Raw genomic sequence first — 27,478 nt, forward strand, 5'->3', positions numbered from 1 at the left:
CTTTATAAGCACTAAACTATATTAAGTGAAGCTACCACACCGGTTCGAAATGTAGATTCTACCGAGAACAACCGTCAAGAAACTCAGTAGTTACTCTTTTTCAACATCTAAAAATACAGTAATGTTAGTGAAATGTAATTATATATGTATGTTATATATCCTGCCTAGTACAATCATGGTGAATATCACAGATTGTCTATGCTCTCGACCAATATCCCGTTAATTTGATATTAAATGTTAATTATTTGGCTTTTGTTCTCTTGTGGTCGTACTGTGTCGCTAGATTTTATTTGTCATTCAATGTTTGGCGGCGTTTTTTCATTGTCTAAGCGATGGTTAATATTTTGTCAGTGGCAATGACTAGAAATGATCCAATCTATTTTGAAATAAATATATATCAGAATTGATGCTGTTTTGTTTCATTACATCGACCACACTAAATTTAATGACGAATTAAAACCTCCTTTGTGATCTCTTGCATGATACTGGCGGTAGGCTTTCACGCTGTTCGGTTGTAAGCTTCGCCCATCTCACTCGTTAGGTAAGCGACGCGCGCCGCGCACGTGCGAGGTACGTTACAACTGTATCGTCAGTGTTTGTGGACTTTATAGATGTTAGTGGAAGACTAGTGTGATCATTGTGCCCTGAGATTAACGGATTACATTGAATATACAGTAAGTAATATTTACTTTGCTATTGTCTATTTACTATGTTTATGTTTAATTATTATTGTCCGAAACTAAGTTATCCTAAACTAATTTAAAACTTATATTAAATGTTACACTTTAAGTTCAAGTAGGCTTCGAAATGTAGATTCTATAAAGTAGAACGAGTAAGAAATGTCATCAAATACCTTCGATTAAATGCACAATTTATAAAATATAGTACTTCCAATGATATATCTGATGGTTAAAGATAATCTAATATTTGACACATGAAAAGAAACTCAGTCGGTTCAAATTTTATTGCAAATTCGTTTGTAACAAGTCCTTAAACTATTTACTAAGAGTACACAGCTTACATCTGCTTCGTTTGTAAACAAATTTTGATGTTTGCTAATTTTAATGCGACTAACTTTTCACCGTATTCATTGATTCTTATCACTAGAACTAGAACTAGATTGGGTTATTTAGTTCCATGTAATTTAAAATTGCGAGAATTTTTTTTTAATTCAAACTTGCTAAAATTTCTTTGAATATTTTATTTAATGAGTTCAAATAAAAAAGATCGAATCGCCGCATTATTGATAAAGTAGGTAATCGTGTGTGTTAATCTACATATTGGCGCAAATTTAGTGATTGTGAGGAGTCTGACAACTTAAGTCAACTTACAGAAGTCAAATTGAGGAATAAAGACATTCGATATTGTATGGATTCATTTTGATGCACGTTTATCGCGCGGTTTGGGCACAATTTTTTTATCCTGTTGATAGTAATTTGTAAGTCTTTGTATTAACCTAGGACCCAGGTTTTTTTACGGTTCAAAGATTATAAAATACAAAATGTTATCATTTATAATATTAGTTTAATCGAAATGAGTAGAGTTGATACTCGTCAATTCATAGAGTCTTGATTTCAATTAAATATCTTCATCAGAAATGCATTTAAAATTACCAAAAGAAAGTTAAAACATAAGAATTAATATAAAAACAGGCGTGACCCCAACTGAGATAGAAAGTCATGGAGACCGGTTGATGGACTACACCATAATCGCACCATGCCCGATAACTTGTTTACTCTTGATGAGTTTTATTTTATAGGAGAGAAAGTATCCATAGGTATGTGCACCCAATTCCTATGGTCCTTGTCGTAACGAACCAGATTAGTACCACAGATAATACATACACTACGTATATAAGACGAGTGATGGATATCACCACATTTCTTGTGCTTATTTGTGCTGAATATTTATTTCCTACTCGTAACAATACCAAATATCTAAAGAAATCCCTAATAACTTTTTACCAACCCAACTCCGGATTCAAATCCAAGATATCCTGATCCGTTTATTAGGTAGCCACTAAAAACGAGGCCATCAATTATTCCAATCAGACGCTTGTCCAATATGAACAATATTGTAGTATCAATTGTTTTAAACGGTGACTTTATCCTAACTATACGTGTTTATAGGAATATAGTCCTTTGTAATCTTAATGTGTATCTTCTTTAAATGTTCGATTACTCAAATTTTTATACATTATAATCACTCCTCGCTCAGCGTCGCGCATCAGCGACCCCAGTTGTCCAAGTTCATTGACAGTTGAGCAGTGTTAAAGCATTTGGGGATAATTCGAACGCACTTGACCGTTTCACGGGGAAAAGAGAATTGTTTCTATTTAATTGTTTGATACTTTATTGTACAATATAAATATATTATACTAGCGAACTTTATGAACCCCAAGTAGTATTAGCGTGATGCATTTGTTGAATTCCAGAAAACGTTTATAAAAAATATAAAACTGTGTATGTTTCACTGTTGGATTAGGATATGGATATACATATGTCATATTGGTAATCGGAATGGCAAAGGGCCATCTAATGGTAAGTGGTCACCACTGCCCATAGATATAGGTATTGAAAGAAATCATTCCTCATATCTCCAATAACAAATATCAAGGTTGGAACCTTGGGTAATACCAACTAAAATGTTTTATCCCTTAAACCGACACACAGCAGTTCTAAGTATTTTTGCTTGGAGATAGAATATATGAGAAGTGGGTGGTACTTATCCTGACTCTTTTTTGAGAAAAAAAAACAAATATTTTTTGCAAGCTCGATTTAAACCCAGGTCTTCGAGATCTGCCACATTATACCTACTGTATCAACGAGGTTGTTAAGTAAATATCACGTTTCTTTACTATTCAATTGATGCCATATCATTCAGTTATACATTCATTCATTCGTTCCAACATACATTCAATAAAATATGTTCATCGACCAATAAATATTGACCGTTTAAAAAATATATTCTTATGAAAGATTTTCAATTATATTACAAAATTCGGTGGTCAAATATTTTTTTATGTACGAGACTATAAAAGTATTTTTATAACTCAATCAATATTATAATCTTGAAAGCAAAATACAATATTAGTATCCCATCACTGATGATCAGTTGTAACGTAAACGGTTAATATGAATAACATAACTTTTTAAGACTATCAAGTTTTGTCCAATATAATAATGAAACCTAGAATCCATCAACGAACAAAGGCTTAAATGCCACTGGCAAAATTATAGACCTCAAAGTCAGTAGCATTATAAATAAGCTACTAGATGGACTAGGCAGTCTATAAAGAACAATATAAAATTAAATAGAGTTCCCATGAAGTAGTCTTATTAAAAGGAAGATTTCTGTGTTTGGATTTTAATTGAACTAAGTATAATGTGTTTGTTTATCTGTGAAAATATTATCTTTCACTTTCTCTAGACAATGAAACTCATAAATATATAAATAAATAAAACGGCAAAATCAAGCGAATATTAATAATAGTCCTCGTGATAATAGAAACTCGTGTAGATGTGGTCGTCATAAGTTAAGGTTAATAAGAATCATTAACGCGTCACATTCACTGTAAAACTTTGTAATCTCATTAACTTGCTGTAACTTCAAATCTTAAGAATAGGAATAGAATAGAACAAATGGGGTTTTCTAGCAGATCACTCTAAATGATGATGTCGCCATTGTATTTAACCTGTATACTGTGTTCAACACTTCAATCGATACTTTTTTATCAACAGAATGACTGTTTTAGGCGTACGTAACATACGATCCTACCAAAAACATTTTCATGTAGACTGTTGTCAAGACGAGAACAAGACCATATGACTCGCACTGTCAAAAAGCTATCAGATGTAGAGCCAAGCTTTTAATTTCTAAATCTAGGTTGTTTTTAACAAAGTATAAACCGATTTCAACTAATGCTCTTTGAAAATAAATTATAAATTTTATCCCATAAAAAATAATGTCGTGTTTTTTCACCCTTCTCCTCAATAGGCGAGTATTCCCAGTCCAGCAGTGGGATATTTACAGACTGTTTCTTTACTTTTTATTTTTTTAACCTTAGAGGTTTTTTCCTGCAACATTTAAATGGGAACAAGCTGAAAGTATAATGTACACCCAAACAAAAAGACAATTATCCAAATCGCTTCACAAATTTAATGACGGAGTTCTGTGGTAACTAAAGTCAGTAAGGTATATAAATAAAGAAATTTAAAATGTTATGTTATTTAACTTATTATAGTTATTTAAATAATAAATATAAAAATAACTCATAATCACGCTTATAGTCTGATGGGATAGCACATCTCACATGACCAGATTTTTCTGGTCTCTGGTCAGGTTCGAGCTCAACGGATTAACGTGGTTGCCAAGGCGCGAGTGTAAAACAATGCCAGCTCCAGACTACGATCAACTACTCATTCAACATAATGATGATGACTGAGAATTTCTCAAAGAAAAAAACAACTTTTCATTTGTTCAATCTGAAGTTTGAAAGCAGGATCTCGACATTTGCGGCCTAATCAGTTAGCCACTGGACCACATACATTAAGTTATCCGTAATGTTAAGTAGATTTCTTTACGGCAGACGCTTCGCAGAGTTATTGTGAATATGTAAAAGGAGATGCAAAAATGAATGTCCAAAACAGAGTAGAGAGCGGAGTAAATGATCGCTACAAGTGTAAACCCGTAAATCAGGTGTCGGCTTTCATATAATGTATGTTCAGTGGTCTAGACGGCTTCGAGACTAAATATCCTCGACAGAAATGAATATATTGATGACTTTTAAACGACATACTAGCCGACTTTAAATTTATTTATTATCATTTATATTAATCTAGAAGACAACCAATCGGATATGTTTTGGAAGTGTAAATCAATGTGGTGTGGTAGCGTTATTTACAATGAATAAAGCATTTCTGCAAATATATCACAAAAACATAAACGATGAGTAGCAAGAAGAAATATCTTTAACTAAGAACATCCCTTTACTCATTTATTCGAATCAAAAATCGATTAATATTACAATTTAACTGACAACTTACAACATTCAATTTCCAAAATACTGAGAGGCAACTGAAATAGACTACAAATCCTAAAATTAACTTTTTAATCCAAAATGAAATTATATTAGATTAAAATAGTGACGTGATCAGCAATACAATTACGGTTAATAAATAAAAAAAAACCAATGAAATCATCGTTCGAGTCGACCCATTCATTCATTTCTTCAATTCTGTAATAATAGAAACAGTTATGGTGTCTAACGCTTCAAACCACAACGATCAAAGTCCAAAAGGCAGTCTTGCAACGATGATAAAAATAAATCGTCTATTAACCTGCTGATTTGTGAACCTGCTGATTGATTACTTGAAATCAATTCTCAATAATCATATTTTTAATTCAAGTAGCCTTTTATAACTAATTCTGACTCGACATGTTACAGGACTTGATTGAATGTAAAGTCACCACCGACTCGGAATGTGGATTCTACTGAAGAATCGCCAAGAAACAATAGCTACTCTTTTTCTCAAATTATTTACATAGTAAACAAATCTCCTAACAAATATTGAATATTATCGAATACGTATTGGTTTTTTGTAACAAGCCTTATCTGTTAATGTTTTTTATCATTTCTTTTTCAATACCGTCTATTTTGCTAATTCATCGTAAATAGTATTTGGTTAATGTTGTACCGTCCCTTTGGGGCAAGATACATATTTCAATTTCATCTTGCCAAAAACCTGATAATAATCAAACAAGCTTGATAGGTCCTTTTCTTAAGTTTCTGTCTGCATATTTTCTCATGGAGCTTCTACGTTGATTTGATTAAACTTGTTTTGTATTTCGATTCTAACGAATTTACATGTATTTATTTTAAATATAATTATTCTTTTGTTTGTAATTTTGCTTATGTTGTCATCAGTGTTATTTTTTTGTTTTAATTTTGTTTAATTTGCACCGTTCTTTGTTCAACTTACGGTCTATTGGAAGATGATCTCATTTGCGTTTGAATTAATAAAATAAACAGTTACATAGTGTATCAATACTAATATTATAAATGCGAAAGTAACTTCGTCTGTCTATCTATTGCTCTTTCACAGTAAAATCAATGAACCGAATTTCATGAATTTTCGTATGATACGAGCTGTAACTCCTAGAAAGGAGATAGACTACTTTTTATCCTAACAACTAATGACCAACCAATAAAACCTGAGCTTATCTTTGGGCGACAACTAGTATTCAAGAAATCTTCTGAATATCACAATCGACTCAGTAATTTCTTAAGTAATACATAACGGACGCTTCAGGCGATTCATAATTATAGCGAAGTTATTGAAGTCTATTTACTTGAACATTCCTCACACCGCGAAGTATCTAAGTATCCCTCATCTGTCCTGACGGCTAATGGCGACGAGAGATTTATATTATATATTGCTTTCAAGTAATAAATATTGATTGAGTTATAATTGTTTTTATAGCCTCGCACATAAAAATTCTTGATGACCGTAATATTACGAGTACGTCATTGAATGCTTTTCACATGAACATTTTATAAAAACTTTTATTAAATATATATTGGACATTGAAATAATATCGAATAATAGAAAAAATATTACGAGATGGCATCAATTGAACCATAGATTAGTGATATTACTTGCTAGTCTCGTTACTTTATTGGCCAAGTTTTAAGGCTTAAACAGAGTCATTGCGCTTAAGCATAAGTTTAAGCTGGCTGAGGAGGCTAACTGTTGTTGATATGCGCTCATAATTCCGAAAGCACTTAAAGCCGTTGGACTGCATCACTTCCTGATCTTGTCAAATTTTCCATCGAGATAATGTAAAAGAAGAGTTAAGGGTTATGAGATAGAGTACACTTGTGTAAGCACATATATTTTTTATAATCCTATTAAGTCAATAAAAGACCATAACTACATAGTTAAAACAAAGTCGCTTCCCATGGTATTTTTAGATCTTTAAAACTACGCAACGGATTTTGATGAGGTTTCTTTTTAATTGATATAATGATTTAAGAGGAAGGTGTATATGTATAATACATGCATAATATAGTACAAAAACACTGATCATTTTAGAGATTTCTAATGTGATGTCGTAAATAAATACATTTTCTTGCGCTTACATTGCAAACGCTGGCTGAATCTCGTATTGAGATAGATCAAATTAATATACTACAGTATCGTACACCTTTTTGTATATCACAAAAAGTCCGCGATGGTATATGTTTATCTCTTAGGGATAACCCACAATTACCATTTTTTATCATACTTTTTACGAGAAATAATGGTTTATTTACGAAGCGATTTTAAGCAATACATCATTAATCCTTATCCAATTAAGTACATTAAATACATTGTGCATGTAATATATATCAATATGGCTCTGAACTGACTGAAAAAGCTGTGAAAATTGTATATAAAGATATTCTGTAGTATATTTAGTATCAGCATTGCACCCGAGGGAAGCTCGGGCGGGTCGCTATTTACAAATAAAATAGTGCCGGCTCTTAAGTAATAATATTATGATACATATGCCATTTATGTTATCTACGTTCAGTGGAATACGTAGATCCTTATCACGTGTAAAATACACCGCAAACCGCGCTCAAAAATAATAGAAAACGCAATATTTTTTTTTTGTTAAAAGTGCCTTCTTTCGAATTTCAAATTAGGTACAGAGTTTATAGAAAGATAGAAATCCGCTCGTTCACGCTATTCGTGAGGCCAATAAAATTTAATGAATAATTTGAATATGTATAATGTATTCATGATTATATATCATGACGTACTTAATATACGGTTAAAGTATTTATTGTCATGTATGATGTACCTATTTATTGTAACACAATTTATAATGAGGTCTAACAGTTCAGTAAACGCCCGTTAGATGTCGTTAGTGAAGGTGAATTCAGGCCGCGTATTAGAAAATTATATTGTCATTAAATCGTATGTAATCATTTATTGCTCGACTAGTTGTTGTTCGTACGGTTAAATAACGTACATAGTTATTCTAGGAATGATTTCCGAATTATAATACATATAGATATACATATACCTAAGTAGGTTTTATGCTACCGAACGGGAATAACATTTAATGTCGTATTTTGTTTGAAATCGCGAGTCAGTTAAGAGGCATGTTTAAAGAGCCACTTGGTTTTTGCGATTTTAGGATCGATTTAAGAAGTCGTAAATTTATTACTTCGACACTGTGTACGGCTGAAGATGATAATTTACCAGGATTATACGTAACTGGTCTATAAAAATTGTCAATATAGCTTGTGCTGTAATATAATGCTATGCTATGAATCGCGAGAAGTTTTTTCATACCAGAAATACACTCTTCAAACCGGAATACATAAATACTTAATATAACTGTTTGGCGGTATATGTTAAGTACAAAGCCTCATTGTCAAGGAAATGGACTGAGGATATGTAGAAAAAATTAATTTTAATATATTTTTTTATGTCAATGACTAAGTTACATTATTGAAGATTAGCAAATAATAAATATGATGTTACAAAATCATTAAAAAATAACATGTTACTCAATATATAAGTTTATATAGATGATTTAAAATGTGGAATTTGTATTCGTTGATTTCCATACATGTTGATGTGTAATTTCAGTTGATAATAATCAGTCTAATTATTGAATTTTTGTCGGTTATTTCCCGTCGAATCTTTAATCCAAACTGATCAAAAAATCTAAATCAATATCAACAATTGAATCGTCATTTTATAGATTTGTATTCGGAATGTAGATTCTATTGATGGATTGATAGCAACCGGCAAGAAACTCAGTAGTTTCAACTACTCTTATCCAACATTTGGATTCATCTGCAAATTAAATGCATTCATATATAAAATATGCTGATATTCAACAAGGGTTAGCTCCACGCTTTTTTATCTTCCAAATAATCTTGTGTTGAATAATATTATATTATTTATTAATGTTTTTTTAACAGACGATTCGAATTATATATTTTTATTTTTTAATGTTAGACTTTAATTAATATCAGATCCCAGAGTATAATTCTGTTCCAAGCGAATAATCGCCTATAAAGATATGAATTTAATCAGTAACGTTATTGTATCTATAAAAAAACAGCGATGACTAACGATAGCACCCCGTTAACTTTATCTGTGGCATGGGACCGTAACGCGTCGAGACAAACACTCGCATCTCGATCATGTGAGAAATAGCAGCCTGTATTGATTTTAACGATCTCATTACATTGTGTGTGTTCAATACACGATTTACGTAAAAAATACTTCTCATAATATCTTACTTCTTATAATCATTGTCTATTGTTTTTTATTTTATGTAAGCACATAACAACTGATGGGTGATGATTTATGGGTGATTAATATATCTGTCGTTAAGCGTATTAAAAATACATTTATATTTCTAAGTTTTATTTAAAGTACTAGGGCTTGTTTAAAAGGCTTTAGATCCTGAGATCCATAAGTCAAACCAGTTTGGGAAATTAAAAAAGTTTAGAGCCAAAATTTATACCTTAACAGTATAATACCGACAATTATGTGACATCTTTATGTAAGCAATGTCCCATATCATTCTTTAACAGTTCACAATTCAATATCAAATTTGTTTTCTATATATCACTAATTGTAAAGTTTTTGTTACAGCTGAATATAATTCATTTGACAATCAACAATATAATGGGCTAGCCCTACCAAGAGAACTCGAAAATGAATGAGAGTCGAGAGCGCATACGACGTGAGAGGGAGAGAGAGAAGAACACATATACTTCTCCCCGTCTAGCGTTACGTCGCGTGCTCTTATTAGCCGAAGGACGTCAATTCCGGGAAGCGGCGGCCATCGTCGCGAGGCTCGGGCCAGGAGTGTTACAGAGCGTTGCGTCGGATTTGCCAGTAGATCTGCTGATAGAAGCCTTACCTCATTCTGCACATCTTATCGAGACACTGTTGAACAGGTAAGACAGTTCATATGCTACTTCAATTATATTTAGTGTTAAGATTTATATTATATATGATTATGAGATTTATAAGATTTTATATGATATGGTTTCTATGCTTTATTTATTTTTATTGAGTTATATAATGTAAAGTGGTCGTACAAGAAAATAAAAAACGTTTCACATAGGAGAAAAACAAAGTGAACTGATTTCGTCTGCGGCCTAACCGTGACGTACTACACAGGTGACATATTGTTCCACCAAATAGCAATATTTTGTATCGTTTTTTTCTGAGTTAAAAGATGAGAGAGCAAGTTTAATTACAAACATAAGGGCCATAACACTTTTTATCCTGCTGCTGGTGGCGTATTGGTGACAGGGCTTATCAGTATTTCTTACAGTACTAATTTTTATTGGCGGTGGTGATCCCTTACCATTAGGTGGCCTATTTGCAGTCACTCTTAAATTAAAATGTAGGATACATTTAAATTTCAATCCAGTCGAAATACTTGTTTATAAATATATATTTCACACGAGTCGCTGTTCGCTCGCCATTGTTTGTAAGCTCATTACCGAGTTCGAGATATTAATGAGAGCGTACAGTAGCGGTTGATTAAGATTACATTTGTTTTTATTGTTAAAATACAATATACTTCAATTAACAGGCTTATTCATTAAGTCGCTATATAATCATTACGATGTGTGGTCAGTGTAATACAGTAGAGTAGCTAGTTATACAGTGTAAGTTTACCTAATATCGAAGTCAAAATAAACTTTATTTAAGCAGGTCCTTACAAGCAATTTGAATCGTGATTTTATATATAATTTAATATTAAAATATATTTAAAGTCACCACTGGTTTGATAATTCAGTCGATGCATTTTAATTTACATATGTGTACACGCGAGAGATAAATGGACTGTATAGTTAAGTAAAAAGGGAAGTTGTTATCTCGAAACCTGGGCTCCTACTTTTGAAGACACTTTCTTCATGGGAGCGCTCCCTTGGTCTTCACACACTCGAAGAACACAGCCAAGGGATGGGTGGTGCTTTAGGAGAAGGATAATAAATTTACATAGTGTACGATTTTTGATGTTCACGTAATGTGTTTATTAAATTTAAAAACTAGTATTACTAAAGCTTAAATTGATTTTGATCCTTCTAGATCTAGATACAATCTTAAGTTATATGAGAAAGGCGAATATACGTTTAAATAAAACGTTGTATCTTTAGTTTTTTTTATTACTGTCTTTACCGTAACTTTTATTGTAATGTCAATCATTTTAATGTTTGTTTATTAGACTAAAGACTAATATTTCAAATGCGAGAGTGCATGTCTGTTTGTTACATAGTAACGTTTAAAAACGGCATTGTACGTAATAAAATTTTACCTAGAGATAACCTGGATACGAAATTAGGATCTATTTTGCGATTGCGGAATTGCGATTCAACGGGGAAATGCTGCTAGCATTCCTGCCACCACTCCACGTGGTTATGATTTATACAGTAACTATTTTTAATTTTAATTTATAGATACTTAAGACCTTAATATAAATAGTACATATGTTAATACATATGTCTTTCCGCCTTTTGTAAGTTCGTCTTGTAAGATAATAAATATCCTAATTCACAATCCACCCACTCCACGACATAATTTAATTTTAAATTTCAAATTTCGTTTGCCTGACCAACATCCAATATACTTTCACATTTTAATATTAGAAAGATATTTGATATACGGCTATATTTATTAAGTTGAAATGAATATCTACTAAATAAATTTACTAGAGCTGAGATGGCCCAGTGGAAAGAACAGTTTCGCATTGACCTGCGATCACAGGTTCATACCAGAACTTGCACCTGACGGAGAGGAGGTCTTTGATTATCTTATTATAGCCAATATATTTATAATAACTACCATTAAAGCTACTAATAAGTATTATTACTAAATATATATTATAATAATTTATAAATAATCCAGATTGTCCAGGATTATAAAATTTACCAACTATGACATATATGGAGCCGAGATTGCCCCGTGGTTAGAAGACCAGTATCAAAGTTCTGCAGTTGTGTTTATAATTCATCCCGTGCGCGCTGGTGAAGGAAAACATCGCGAGGCAAACAACATACATACATGTATTCGATATAAATCTGGCACATATGTCCACCAATCCGCATTGGAGCAGCCTGTTGGAATAATCAACTACCTACACCTTCTCTTTACATTGGACCTTCACGAGCTGTTACTTTGCTTATACAGGAGCGATTTTGTCTCGTCCATATTGAAAGAACAAACAGCCTTCCCAGAAGTGACGTCACCATATGACATATAACGTATACTTTTTAAACTATCAAAGCATATCCTAATATAAGATGTTGGATTTGAGTTCCTTAATTAAATAAGTTTGGTAATTACCAGGACGTTGGATATTTTATCGCCAATCAGGGATACTTAATATTATTGTGTTCCGTTTTGAGCCAGTATACCATCAAGCCCATTCGCCAACTTGCATATTTATTTTAAATAAAATATAAATATTGCAGAACAAGTAATTGGCATCGATAATATTAACTAATTCACGAAGTTTATGAAGTAACTTATCTATTTGAAGTTTTGGTAAAGGTAGTCGTAGTAAGTAGTAGGTATTTTAGAATTATCCTTCTCACATTATTGGTATCTGTTTTAATAACAAATCACTTGTTATAAGTAACTTAATAAAGTAAGAGACAATCATGTCCGGTGATGCTTTGAAATTAATAGACTAGGTACTTCACCCAGGAAACCTACTTCCATAGCACTAATAAATCAAATTACATCTAGACTAATACAATTAAACAAATTTGGACCTTAACCCTTTAACTTTAAGGTTCAAGACAACCGCAACGTGTAATACAGTTCACCTGTTGCAGACGCGACTTTATCTTAATAACACCAAACTGTTATAGACTCTATATAGTTCAAGATAGAGTTTATTTCAGCTTGTTATTTTTTATAATATTAATAGATTTATGATGAAAGTACTCCTGACCGGTTGTCCGTGTCGACTTTCTCAATGTAAAGTAATTTATACATGAAATATATGATCGTTATTCAATAAATTTCTACGTAAGGACAGATTGGAGTGATCGCCGCAGCTGGTTCCGCGTCGGCAACCGTCGCTGGATTTAGTATTTGTCAAGTCGCGCCCCCACGCTTCAATCGCGTTAAGTTTGTATTCGACAACTTAATTCTTAAACCTGAATATAATTATTAACGGAAATAAAACATTACATTTTTACCTATATCAGATTTTTAGAAATTTCTAAAAATAGTTTTTAGTAATTATAGTTACTTACATGCGATAAATGTCATTAAATATGCTTAAAAGATCGACATACAGATATGTCCGTAAATTTAAGTTGTTATAGTTTTGAGTCGACTCAACTCACCAAACGTCATCAAGGTAACCTAATAATAAATGTAAAAAATAACAATCACTGGATGTATATACAAATTCACATGATCCAGTAAAAATCAAGTCATTTGATTTGCTATATTAAGGGATCCTGAATATATGAAAATACAAATGGCATTCCAATAGTTAATCATACATCAATGTATGATTTATTGAGCAAAAAAATCAATGTTTTCTAAAAGTAGTCGACCTAATGGAAGTGGTCACGGTCGTCCTTAAACATTGGCACTGCGAGAAATACGACACACCGCCAATTATGTTCTAAGTCGGGGGCTTAGAACATCATTGGCGCATTAAAACAATAAAATCAAATAATATTATTGAGTCTAGCCATAATATTTATTACTGACTCAGAATATTGACTCTGTTGTAAACTGGTAGTTAATAAATATTAAATATCTATACTAATATTATAAACACAAAAGTATGTCTGTCTTTGGCTCTATCAGAACAGAACCACTGGACCAAATTTATTGAAATCTGGTTTGAAGCTTGAACTTCAAGGAAGGACATAGTATTATGCCTAATACCTGACGACCGACCGCTAAAAGGAGCAAAGCCGCGGGCGACAACTAGTCAAATATACATCTGTTCACTTACACGTGCATTACATTACGTTACATTAGCAGCCTGTAAATTTCCCACTGCTGGGCTAAGGCCTCCTCTCTCTTTGCGGAGAAGGTTTGGAGCATATTCCACCACGCTGCTCCAATGCGGGATTGGTGGAATACATATGTGGCAGAATTTCGTTGAAATTAGACACATGCATGCAAAACATGGTTTCCTCACGATGTTTTTCTTCACTGCCGAGTACGAGATGAATTATAAACACAAATTGAGCACATGAAAATTCAGCGGTACCTGCCTGGGTTTGAAACCGAAATCATCGGTTAAGATGCACGCGTTCTAACCACTGGGCCACCTCGGACCATCTCGGCTCCTCGGCTTCGGCTTCGGCTCACACGTGCATTAACAAATATATAATATAATTTGTATTTTTTTGATATATTTATTCTTATATTAGTCATCTCATGCTCACTAAGACAACTTGTAAGCACCTTCGTGAGTGACTGTCATAGGTAAAGTTCTAGATAAGAAGACATACGCGGACTGCGAATATCTGACGTATTTATTGTTGGAACATCAAAGTGCATGTCATTAACATTATTATGTAACATCAGAACATTACATAAGGTATATAATATCTTAGATAACATATGGTTGAAAGATATTTGGATATTACCTTTCATAATCACCATTGAAGATAATAATTGTCAAGACATATTTTCATCAATATTATGTATTAAATATTGAGATGGGACATTTTAATAGCTATTACTCTTAAAATTTTATTATTTTTAGTAGTTGGGCAGACTGGAAAATAGGCAATCTGAACTACTTTGTGCTAGTGACCAGTCGTCACAACTCGTCACAATAAAATTCCGCAGACATTTTTAACTTTGCCGTTTCATAGATTCAAGTCATTTGTAAAAAATACATTGGTAAAGAATTTTATTATTTATTCGATACAAGATTATATTGATGATAAAAAAGCGTGAAGTTAATGATTGTTGACTTCACGGCAGGAGACATAACATACATATATAATTGTATTTAAATAACATGACTGTATTTTTAGATGTTGAAAAAGAGTAACTACTGAGTTTCTTGCCGGTTCTTCTCGGTAGAATCTACATTCCGAACCGGTGGTAGCTTTACTGTAAATAGTTTATTAAATGACGACTCAAAAGTTACTTGAATAAAGTATACATATTTTGATTTGATTTGATTTGATATATTAACCATTCTTACAGCGTCAATGCGCCACCATTTTTGGGAACTAAAATATTGTGACCCTTGCGCTTATAGTTACAGTGACTACTCCAAGGTCAAAGTATTTACCTAAAAACGCCACAATGTTGTGTTTTGGAATTAGATACAGATGTTCGTGCCATTTGTTCTCTTTATCATTTATCGGCGCGGCTCAGGTCATTATTATTTTAAATCTTGCATGCAGCAATTATTATTAGATAAGTTATAAATCTTATTTGATTTTAATTTATTGGGTAGATCAACCGGTAGATCAACCTCATCCCTTTTATTTTTATCATTCTTAAATATTTATTAATTCATCTATTGTATCAATTTTTTGAAACTTCTATGTTATTATACTTGATTTGTTTGTCATTGGCTTGATGCGTGTACCTTAGTTATCAGATAAAGGGTTCATTAATTATGAATGTATTTATAATACATGAAACATATTAACCTTTTCGCTCCTGTGTTGCTCATCATAAAATTGCATTTGGCGGTTTATATTGATGGGTAATATAACCTTTTGTAATACTAATATTATATCCATGTTTTCTCTTCTTCCACTTGTTATGCAATCGTAGAAATTACCTATTTCGTAGATTGTTTTCCTATTGAATGAGAACGAATGAAAATGTGTACATTGAAGGATCGATATATTGTATTATTATATATGCGAACGGTATGAATGTTTTGTATGAGGTTTGGTCACGTATCAAGGGCTGGTCGGTGAAAGTGAGCAGGTTGCGACGGGCTGTCTGGTGGATCAGTTTTTTTAATAAAACTCGTTTTGGTGATTGTGAATGGAAAGTACTCAGGTGCGATTTTGGTAAAACATTATATATACATTCAATTAAGGACTCATCATATTAAGTCTGTTTTTCATCGTAAGGAGCATTACTTGTCTCACTTGAATTAAACTTATTGCTTTTATAACAGATACGACTTATTTCGAATTATGATAAAATTGATGACTTGTAACTAAGAAAAAAAGAAAAATTTATTCTATGTATAGTTATATAATATTCTTCAAGTTGCTATCTATTCAGACGGGCGTGAACAGAGCCTTTCCACCAAGTGTACCTTAGTTCCCAAGGTTCGTAATGTAAGTTTAATATTTCTTGCAGCGCTAATTTTTATAGGCGGTGGTGATCATTTGTCACAAGGTGGCCAATCAATTATGGCATGATTAGGAATAAAATTGTGTCGTATCGTTACAAAACAAGAAAGTGCTTTGCCTTGCCATTAACTATGGCAGAGCTGTCACATTTAATGGCCCAGCCTTAACTCTGGAATAAAAATAAATCCGTTTTCATTAATAATGAAATTAGTGGAACAGTTTGTTTGTTTAAACTTCTTATTAATTTTAGAAGTCGGACCCATAAAAATTCATGGTATTTTGAAATAGTTGCGATTGTGTTTTAAATCGATAAAGCGGTGAATATACTTCTTCTTGTAATGCATCTTTATTTAGTGTGCGTTTTGTTACAAATTCGTGATTTTAGTTCAGTTTGTAATACGTATAAACAACCCACCAAAGTAAAACTTACGTCTTAATATAAGCAATATATACTTATATAGTAAATAATAGTCTCGCAAATAAGCTACTAGACGGTAAGTCGTCACCACTGTTAATCGATGTTGGTACCAATGCGCCACCAACCTTGGGATGAGATGAAGATGTTATGTTATGATTGTTGTTATACTGGTTTAATCACTTCATCTTTCAAACCGAAGTACAACAATACTAAAGTATTGCTCAGTGGGTGGTACCCAAAAGGTCTTGCACAATGCCTTACCACAAATATTAATGATAATAATATTATTTATTTAAATATTTGTGACCAATAACGAGATACCAATATATACTTCCCTTACACAATTGACTGTCATCGGCAGTGTACAACAAGTTTATATAAACATAACATAACATAAACAGCCTGTAAATTTCCCACTGCTGGGCTAAGGCCTCCTCTCCCTTTGAGGAGAATGTATGGAGCATATTCCACCACGCTGCTCCAATGCGGGTTGGTGGAATACACATGTGGCAGAATTTCGTTGAAATTAGACACATGTAGGTTTCCTCACGATGTTTTCCTTCACCGCCGAGCACGAGATGAATTATAAACACAAATTAAGCACATGAAAATTCAGTGGTGCCTGCCTGGGTTTGAACCCGAAATCATCGGTTAAGATGCACGCGTTCTAACCACTGGGCACAAGTTTATATTACAAATCATAATATAACAGTAATGTCATAAAATTTGCGTTACTTTGTTTGTGCCTTTAAGAGATACAATAGCCCCGAGCCCCGTATTATTTCTTAAGAGTCGTACACAGTGTTCTTAGTGATATCTGTTCATAGCACTTCAATATGCTATCTAGAAACAGTACGAAATAACAAAAAGTTGCCAACTTCATAACGGTCTCACAGTACGAGCTGATGCTCTCACCGGTTTATGACGAACATAACCGATGCAATTGTTAGGTTATGATGATTTTTTTCTTTTCTATTGTCAATTGTGATGTGGTAATTACAAACTATGTAGATCTGGCATTGTTTGGACAAATACGGTGTAATTCACATCATAATGATGGGATCTAATATCATTCACATTACAGGGTTTGATTTGCATTTTATCGTTGTGACTTTTCGATTCTCCTCGATCAGACCATTTACTGCCAGTGTCGTGTCTCTTTCTAACGAAAGTATAGAATACATTGTGATATACTGTATTGTAGTATCAGCAAGATGTTAGAGTTAGTTCGGGGTTTCTTTCGTCAGTTCTTAGTTCTGAGCCATTTATTTTCAAAACACAAAACATTAAAAATCTGTCACTAAGCCTAGCCTATTCGCTATCCACATTTAATAGAAAAATAATAATATTAAAGTTAATCTAAATAAGTGGTTTGTTAATTTTTGCATTGAAGACTTTATCAACTAAATGGATTATATTATGATACATGACATTTCTTCTCAGGTTGTTATCACTTGAAATTGTTCCGCGGCCAGAGCTACAATGCGAGGCAGTCGCTTGGAGACTTGTCGGTCTACTTGGAGTAGATCAAGGGTCTGGTCTACGAGCTAGAACCATTCGCCTGGCTAACGCCTTGGCGAATTACAGCCCAGATGCAAGGGATGCTGTTGACAACAGGAGGAGACAGCTGGACGCAGCTGTACAAGGTAGTTTTTAAAAATGTAATATTTTTGAAAATGTTACTTTTGTATTATTTTGACCAAACTAATTTAGCTTGTAAATGGTTCTGCTGTTAAAAACTTATTTTTGAGAAGGTTTGAGATTTATCCACTATGCTGTTCTAATGAGAGTGCTGGTGGACACATATGTGGCAGATTTGCCTCACTTTTCTCTTTTCCTCACCACTGAGATCAAGATCAAATTAAGCATATGAAAATTTTGTACGGCTTTTAGAGGAGGACTCAGCCCGCAACGCCTCACGAGGAAAGATTTAAACCCCTAGCGGGACATTTATAAACTGTATATTTAGTTACGTTACACATAATAAAATACAGGTTATTTTTTAATATATAACAATATAGTAACCTTTAAAAATAATAAATAATTAAGGCGACGAAGTTATGTTATGAAACATTTCAAGTGTGGCGGTTCGCGTGGGTTGTTTATAGGAATTACAATTAGCGTATATAAAAATATTTGTGGCACAACGATATTTAGACTTTGGGTAATATTCTGAACCTTGAAAGTCGAAGTGTTAAAATTATTACTGTTTTGCGTCATACCGAAGCAACAATAATTTCAATTGCTCGGAAACATGTTGAAATTTTTATTTGAAATTAATTTTGGGATGAATAAAAAAAAATACATAAAAACATACATTTTATATATCTCGCTAAGAAGATAAGACCTTTTAAATATGGCCAGTAAAATCAGGTTAGATGCGTGTTTGTTTCTAGTGATACTTTTGTTTGTTTTTTGTCTAAATTCATACTTTTTTTTTAACTTTCATATAATAGTACATATATATATTATTTACAATTGTAACAGCCTGTAACTTCCTGTCTGCTGGGCTAAGGCCTCCTCTCCCTTTGAGGAGATACACATGTAGCAGAATTTCGTTGCAATTAGACACATGCAGGTTTTCTCACGATGCTTTTTTACTAATGACGAACTCAAGATTAATTATAAACACAAATCAAGTACATGAAAATTCAGTGGTGCTCGCCTGGGTTTGAACCCGCAATCATCGGTTAATATGTACGCGTTCTAACCACTGGGGCTCGAAAAATGGTCCCCTTGACGTTGGTTTCGGAAAGACGTGACGAATGTGGAAGTATGGATAATGCTTAATTTCCTAAAACGCCGGATGAAAATACGTAAAGTGGAGGATGAGCCAGAATTGCGTGATTTCCTCTTGATGTATATCTTTGTTCTGCCTTTGTTAGTAAACAGAATTATGGAAAAACATAATCTGATGAGAATTTAAGCGAACGAGATAAATTATATGTTGCACTCAGTAAAGGTTATATATGCGTGTAATACTTATTAAAGACTAGCGAATGGGCCAAATATTAAATAGTAAAGATTTTATCAGAGAATTGTTGAATAATTGGAGAACATCACGGGTAAAAATTAGATTTTCAATTCTCATAATCAGATCACCTCTATCAGGCTTTTGTTTTGATTTATGCATTGTGTTTATCAAAGGTCTAGGGACCCATGGTTTGACAGCTGACGCTTCAGGGTCCCTGATATCGCTCCACGTGGCGATGAAGAACGAGCTGCAGCGACACGTGGAGGTTTATAAACAAGCTCTACACAAGCTGGAGGAACTGGTTCGTGACCCCATTATAACTTACCTTTAATTGTATTATTATTGTATAATGTTTTCTGTTATTTAATGACAACAATTATTTTTAAATTGTGAATAAATATATTTTGTAATAACGATTTTACTATTTGGTTAACATTCACAGATATATATTCTTTTATTCCTTTGGTTCCAGTCATCTGTGACAGTGAACCAAGATCCAGCATCTTCATCCCACCAGCGGTTACTTGCGCTATCCCACGCTGACGTTGAGCGTCGACTTATCGACAACAAGTCACTCCTGACTATTGTCGATAAACCTGCTTTACGGCAGTTGCCAACACTAGTGGCTTCCTTGTCAGCTAGGGTTGAAAGCGACAAAGCTGTCCTGGCCTGCGTTGGACAAATCAAACGGAGTGATCCAACGTTGGATCTAAGTGACACAAGGTAAGATTAAACACTTATTATATAAAATTAATTTATCCTGTAACTTGTATCAACTGTAAATCTCGATTGACGATCTCCGTGGTCGAGTAGTGTGTACACTGGTTTTCATGGGTAGGCCACTCCGAGGTCTCGGTTCGATTCCCAGCCGAGTCGAATCTGTAGAAAAAGTTCATTAGTTTTCTATTTTGTCTTGGGTCTGGGTTTGTGGTACCGTCGTTACTTCTGATTTTCCATAACAATAGGGCTTTAGCTACTTACATTGGGATCAGAGTCATGAATGTGATGTTGTCCAATATTTATTTATTTATTTAATATTTAAATCTCGTTACTGCTCTATATATTTGTATTATGTTCTTTATTGGAACGAAGTTATTTTACGCGGCTTACAGTAGAGTGAACCGTCACCATAAGAAAAAGCGTTATTCCCTTATCTTCTGTCTGTTTCTTTCTAATATAATATTATTTAAACTCACTTCTGCAATTGCTTCAATCTACGCAGGACAATAATAACAATTTTATAATTTTCAATTAATTCTTCCTAAGCGTTTTTAGTTTATTTTATTGTATCGGTAATACATATAACAAAAACAACTGTTCCAATCGGGTGTCCCAATACACTTCTCGTTTTCATATTCCGACATGTAACTCTTGTTGAGTCGTTTGTTGCTAACCGAAACTGAACCTGCTATCATAAAAACAATTATAGTTCTCCTTACTATCGGACACTCATCTGTAACAGTTTTTTTAAAGTATTAGAATGCAAACTAAACTTTCTAATTTCTCATACGTAACATAGATAAGAAGCGTTCATTATAACACGTCGAAATTAAAATGCGACCTTGTATTTTAGGTTTATTAACGCAATAACCTTATATAATGATCGTTTTAAATTTGGTACATTAAAACAAATCATCGTCCGTCAAAATATTACGATTCTCATTCCTCGTAGGATGTGAGTGATGTTATCTGTGTAGGAAGAGGAAATGGCGTTTTCACGGGCTTGATCTTTTTTAATAACAACGGATATCATTCTTGGCCTTACTAGTCAGGTGCCCAATTACCAGATATGCAATAAATATAAACAGATTTTTTATCATCACTCCTAATGTAGGGTTACAAACATTAAAGAATAGTTACTTTTTTTATGGAATAGGTAGACCGGTAGGCAAATGGGAAACCTGATGGTAAGTGGTCATACGTTCCGCCACCGCCCAGACTTTGGCGGAAATTTTCCTCATTAGTCATTCCTATCATTTCTAATGCACCACCAACCTTGGGAACCAAGTTGTTATGCCCCTAGTGCTACAGGCACATTGCTGCTTGTCGGTAGAATATCCCATGAGTTGGTAGTACTTACTCAGATAAATCGTATTCCGTCACGCTACTGGAGTACTTTACCCATACTGAAGTATGGGTTGGTTGGAGAATACAAAGGCGACAGAATTTCATCTAGCACAGCAAGGAATAAACAAATCAAGAACTACAAGTCTTTTAAAAAAAAATCTTACAAATATAATATACTCTAATACATAAATATTGAATGTTACTTATAACAAGAATTACTCAATATGAATAAATAAATAAATATTGGACAACATCACATACATTACTCTGATCCCACCGTAAGTAGCTAAAGCACTTGTGTTATGGAAAATCAGAAGTAACGACGGTACCACAAACACCCAGACCCAAGACAACATAGAAAACTAATGAACTTTTTCTACATCGACTCGGCCTGGAATCGAATCCGAGACCTCGGAGTGGCGTATGAAAACCGGTGTACACACTACACGACCACGGAGGTCGTCAATATGAGTAGTATACAAAGCTTAAAAAAGCACTTTTACTTAGATTTCACCAGTGTTCATAAAACTAAACGACAGTCATAACTACCGGCAGCATAACATGTTGATTGCAAAGTAAATGTTTGTTCAACTTTATCCACAACTCATCTAAAAGCAAATTCAATATTGACGTGTGTTATGTATTAATAAAATGGCATTCGTGATTGATTTCTTCGTTACGTGACCGGTGAAAGCGGAAGTCAAAAAAGCGTGATCATAAATAATTATGTAATATTTACATTTAACTTGAGGAACAATTCCAGTATTACTGAAATTAAATATAATTTTAAGCCTCATCACGACGTTGGACGGGCTATACCTAAGGACATTATTATTATTATACTTTTAAACTATTCTATTCATTAAAAAACATGTAATTGTTCGTTATCAAACAATAGATCTGTGGTTACGTAGTGATGAGTGCAAAAGTAAAATCTGGACTTTGTGAAGGAACACCTGAGAAGATACTGTCAAAACCCCTGTTTGTTTGCAAACAAGATATTTTCAATGAATAACGTCACACGTGCTAGAGTTCAGTGACATTGGTATATTCTCTATTCTCTAACTATCGTTATAAAGAACTTTAAAAGACTACAGTAGGTATTTTTATAAACCTACATTTTTGCCTACCTACATCAAATGTAGGTACTACAAGATTGTAGACCCATAACGGCATATATCTATTTCTTATAGACTCGTGACGGTTACGGTAAATGAATTACGTAAAAATATGTTTTATTAAGAACAATGCTTAAAAAAAACACTAAACAGTGCTTGAGCTGTATGAGCGATAACCTCTAAGAATTTCTTACGAGAAGATTGCCTTGCCCACCTGTGGGACTTTAGCAGGCTTTTACTTTGATAAACATTCCTTAAAGAAAAATATTAAATTAAAAATATCATTAATTGTAATAACTATGGCCTCATTTAGTTATAATTAAAAGTAATCATGATATGGTCATCGAAAACAAAATTGATTATTTAAAATATACAAACGAAAACAAACTTTTGTCGTTTTAAAATTATCTTATATAAAAAAAAAACGAGTTTTATAAGAACGTAAAAGTAATTATCAAGTAGGCGTGAGTGTAAATTTAATTTATTTTAAATATTACGTGATATCGTTAAACCATAAGGGTTATGTAACACTTTGCAGATAACAGTTCTTGATAGCGATGTGTACCTGTTATTCAACTGTTTCCGTTTAGTTTAAATTACATGTTTTATAAGTGATCGGCGTTTTTGTTGCCGGCTTAATGACTTTTATTGCTGCATAAATCTTGGTGTTGCTTTTTATTATCTTCCTATTCCATCTTTGAGCCGTTTCTAAATCTATATACGTTATTAAACGTTTAAGTTTTTATCTAATGCGCTCGCTCGGAAGACACTCTTCTCCAACGATTGAATAACGCATTCTAATAACTAAAATATTTGTACATATTTGTGAGGCATTAGCGGTCGCTGAATCATTTTGGAGAACTTTTATGATGGTAGAAATTGGGGCATTTACCTTACAAAAATTTACCAAATTTCTTCACTCATAAGAACCGAGGATCATATGACACCTACGTGTTGAAATAAGGAGTCTGTTCCACTTTGCAAAATGATACGAAATTTTACATAAAAATTACCGACATAGATTGCATAATTGGCCGACAAAAGTGGCAGTTCAATGGTCACGTATGTCGAAAGAGCAGAGGAGTCCTAGAGTAGAGACTGTGGATTGGCAAACGCAGCGAAAGGCATCCTCCAGCAAGGTGGACCGATGACCCGAAGAAGGTGTCGGGAACTGACTGTATGCGACGTCAATTGATGGCGATTGGCCGACGACGACGACGGCGATTAATTGGTTTGAAAATTGGAGTTATGGCTACGATGACTAAAATCCTTACATAGGAAATTTACGATTCCTGTCATCTTGGTTAATTGGATGCGAAAACTTGGGGAGGCCTATGTCCAGCATTGGACTGTGATTGGCTCATGATGATTATGATAATATGGGAACGATCGCAACCGGTAAAAAAATCACAAAAGATTTTCGAATTTCAAATTACTCGACAAAAATTCTTCAGCCATTTGGTTGTGACGTAACAAAGTGACGGATAAATTAGCGCCTTATTCAAGCATTACGCAGCCCATAAATTTACCGTTTGAAGTAAAGTGTCCGCTGAACCGGCTTGTTTGTTCACACAATGTGCTGCTCGTGTTGTTATTGCTATTGTTAACTTTAATAAGGCTGTAAAGTTTCTCTCCATTCATATTTTAGATACATAAAATTACGACTGCATCTAATCTTATTGTTGAAGAATTGCTTGCTTTGTTATGATGGATGGACTTTTTTCGCTAGTCTATGTAACGTTTAATTTTTTGCAAATTAGAAAACGGGATATTATTTTTTGTTCCCATTTGATGCCATATTGACCGATTTTATTCATCCTTCATCTTTCTAATTTATGAAATGTTCACAGTGCTCGAAGAGTGACACTTATATTTAAGTTTTAGGGCTTGTGATCATTTGTACTGAGATCGGGTCCAAAATAAACGTAATTGCTGCTTCTAGTAGTTTCATACTTTACTATGGGCAACTGGAGGCAATTTTATTTCAAATCTGATTGGTAGATGTGCGATTAAAGCATTCAAACAAACAAACTTTTACTTGTTGGGCATCGGTAAGCATGTCTAGATAGTTACCACCTCCTCATCATATATTCTACCACCCAACAGCAATGGTTGGTATTTTTGTGTTTCGGTCTGAAGGGTGAGTGAGTGTCATGTTATACATCATCTGATTGGTGGCGTATTGGCGATGTAACAGAACCGAAGCCAGCGATGGTCACTTGCCTTATCTCATCCCCGCCTTATACTATATTTACATCAATTTAATCAAAACGTCTGTACTGGCAGGAAAGTTTACAAAATAAACTTTGATTAATATGAAAGTATTCGTAAACAACTTTCCGATGAAAGTTTTCGAAATCGAAGTTTTCCAACAAATCGTTTAAGAAAAAGTTAGGTACGCCGTTTTCTCCGGTATCTAGATGTTGTTTCACGTAGAGAGATGTTACTTATATCGCATTCATTGAGTTGTTAATCTCGTATTTCTTATTAACAGTTCTGATATATTTACTCAGACAACTTCGTAGCGTCTTAGTGAAATTCCTTATTAAAGAAGTTGTAATTGTATTTTTCTTTACGGATCAGTTTTTCTTTTTTATTACTTCTTGTTTTATATCAGCTGATATTTTTCTACACAGTTTTCATAATCATCCTTAGTAATGAGTCAAGTTGCATGTAATTTTCGTGTTGTAAAGGATTTTTATAATAAGAAAAATTCGTGGGTTACTTGTAAGGCGCTTACATTAATCAATAATTACTTGATATAATTGTACTAGCTACACCACGCGGTTCGACCTGCGACGAACGTTACTCCTCCTGCTATGGTGCCACTAAATAATTATTTAGACTATTTGATTAATTTATCTATATATTTTGATTTTCCGTCTCGTATGATCCTGTACAAACCGTATACACTCTTGTTCTATCTCTTCAAATTGAGTCCAAAGTTTTTTTGTTTCCTTTTTGTATTATAAAGTAATACACTTGGTTTTAGCTCCGTGACATTCTTATTTATTATTGAATTATTTGAAGACATTTACTGTAGTGTTATTAAGGTTACACATATAAAGATAACGTGTTTATTTTATTAAAAAAAATGAAATGCAGTCGAATAAAATGAATTTAAAGTAGAATAGAAATAATGAAACGGAAATCTTTAAGAAATGATAATTAATTTGCTCCAAACGGATAATCCGAGGCAAGACTTTCCTATTTCTATCATAACCGGCTCACATTTATGTATTAATTACAATATGAGTCTTCATTACACAAAAAAATTATATAAAACTTTCGTTCCCAGAAACATCGTCTGGGAAAGATTATATCATCAGACTTTGTTCTGAAGTCAGTTCATTACGCGAATTATCATTCCTCATTGTTCTTGGTGATTCTAATTGTTGATGTTCTTTGGACGAGTTGCCTGATCTTGCATTTGCGTTTGAAGACGTTGGATATAAAGACGATTGGAGACTTACTAGTGGATAATTTTGTGACTGGCACACAGCGTTCTGAGTCAATGAAGAAGCCGTTATCATAGAGTTCAACGAATAACTTGTATTAGTGTATGAATAGTTATCGTCAAAAATAATGTTTGTGAAACTGTCTGGCAATTAAAATGGTAGAAAATAATCGGTATGGAGAGCAGACAATCGGTTATTTTTTCCCGAGTAGTGGATTAGGACCTTTATTTAGTATCAACTCATCATTTGTTCTAAAACGTCGAACGAAATTAGGGTATTAACATCAGAATATTGATATTAGGTTAGATATTTTTATGTAATCATAGGTTTGACAATTAAAAGAAGAGAAGAGAAACATTTTTATTGTCATCGTTCGATTAATTACGTTTAATCAACATTAACAGAAGCAACTGCTAGACACAGATTATCAAAATATAAATCTAAAATGTAAAGTTTTTAAGTGTAATTTAATTGTCAGACAAAAATGTTCAATTTATAAAAGCACAATATTTAAACCTTTCAAAGTCATGACCATAGCTTCATTTGTTTCCACATAATGTAGAAGATAGAAAATTATTTACCTCTTGACGACCTCTTTGGTCGAGTAGTGTGTACACTGGTTTGCATGGGTACGCCATTCCGAGGTCCCGGGTTCGATTCCCGGCCGAGTCGATGTAGAAAAAGTTAATTAGTTTTCTATGTTGATTTGGGTCTGGGTGTGTATGGTACCGTCGTTACTTCTGATTCTCCATAACACAAGTGCTTTAGCTACTTGCATTGGGATCAGAGTCATGTATGTGATGTTGTCCGATATTTATTTATATTTCTCTTATATACATATAAACACTTATTACACCTCGGTGGTCACGATTCTATTATTAATTATTTCTATTCCAGGCCAGTTGCAGGTGTACTAATGAGCTACTCCCGAGGTTGTGCAGCTGTCTTGTCTCAGATGAATGAGGGTCATTTGACAGCGGAGACAACGCCGCGCTCGCCGACAGACTCCGCCAGTGACGGGTACCATTCGGACAGCGACGACTCACAGCAACATCCAGACAGGTGAAGAAACAGTTATGGTCCACGACCTTCTCGATA

General features: G+C 33.5%; 1 protein-coding gene across 1 annotated transcript in view; it reads left to right on the forward strand.

Annotated features, from left to right (window-relative positions):
* Nucleotides 1-545: 545 nt before the first annotated feature.
* The window catches only part of LOC113403184 (uncharacterized), a 30,299-nt gene continuing 3,366 nt past the window's right edge, over nucleotides 546-27,478 (forward strand). Inside the window, exons 1-6 of the mRNA XM_026643648.2 lie at nucleotides 546-674; nucleotides 9,666-9,973; nucleotides 18,207-18,409; nucleotides 19,911-20,038; nucleotides 20,210-20,460; nucleotides 27,278-27,442. Coding sequence (XP_026499433.2) covers nucleotides 9,729-9,973; nucleotides 18,207-18,409; nucleotides 19,911-20,038; nucleotides 20,210-20,460; nucleotides 27,278-27,442 — 992 coding nt within the window. The 5' untranslated portion in view covers nucleotides 546-674; nucleotides 9,666-9,728. The remainder of the gene's footprint in view (nucleotides 675-9,665; nucleotides 9,974-18,206; nucleotides 18,410-19,910; nucleotides 20,039-20,209; nucleotides 20,461-27,277; nucleotides 27,443-27,478) is intronic.

This window comes from Vanessa tameamea, chromosome 24, assembly GCF_037043105.1.
Source record: "Vanessa tameamea isolate UH-Manoa-2023 chromosome 24, ilVanTame1 primary haplotype, whole genome shotgun sequence".
NCBI classification, from domain to species: domain Eukaryota; kingdom Metazoa; phylum Arthropoda; class Insecta; order Lepidoptera; family Nymphalidae; genus Vanessa; species Vanessa tameamea.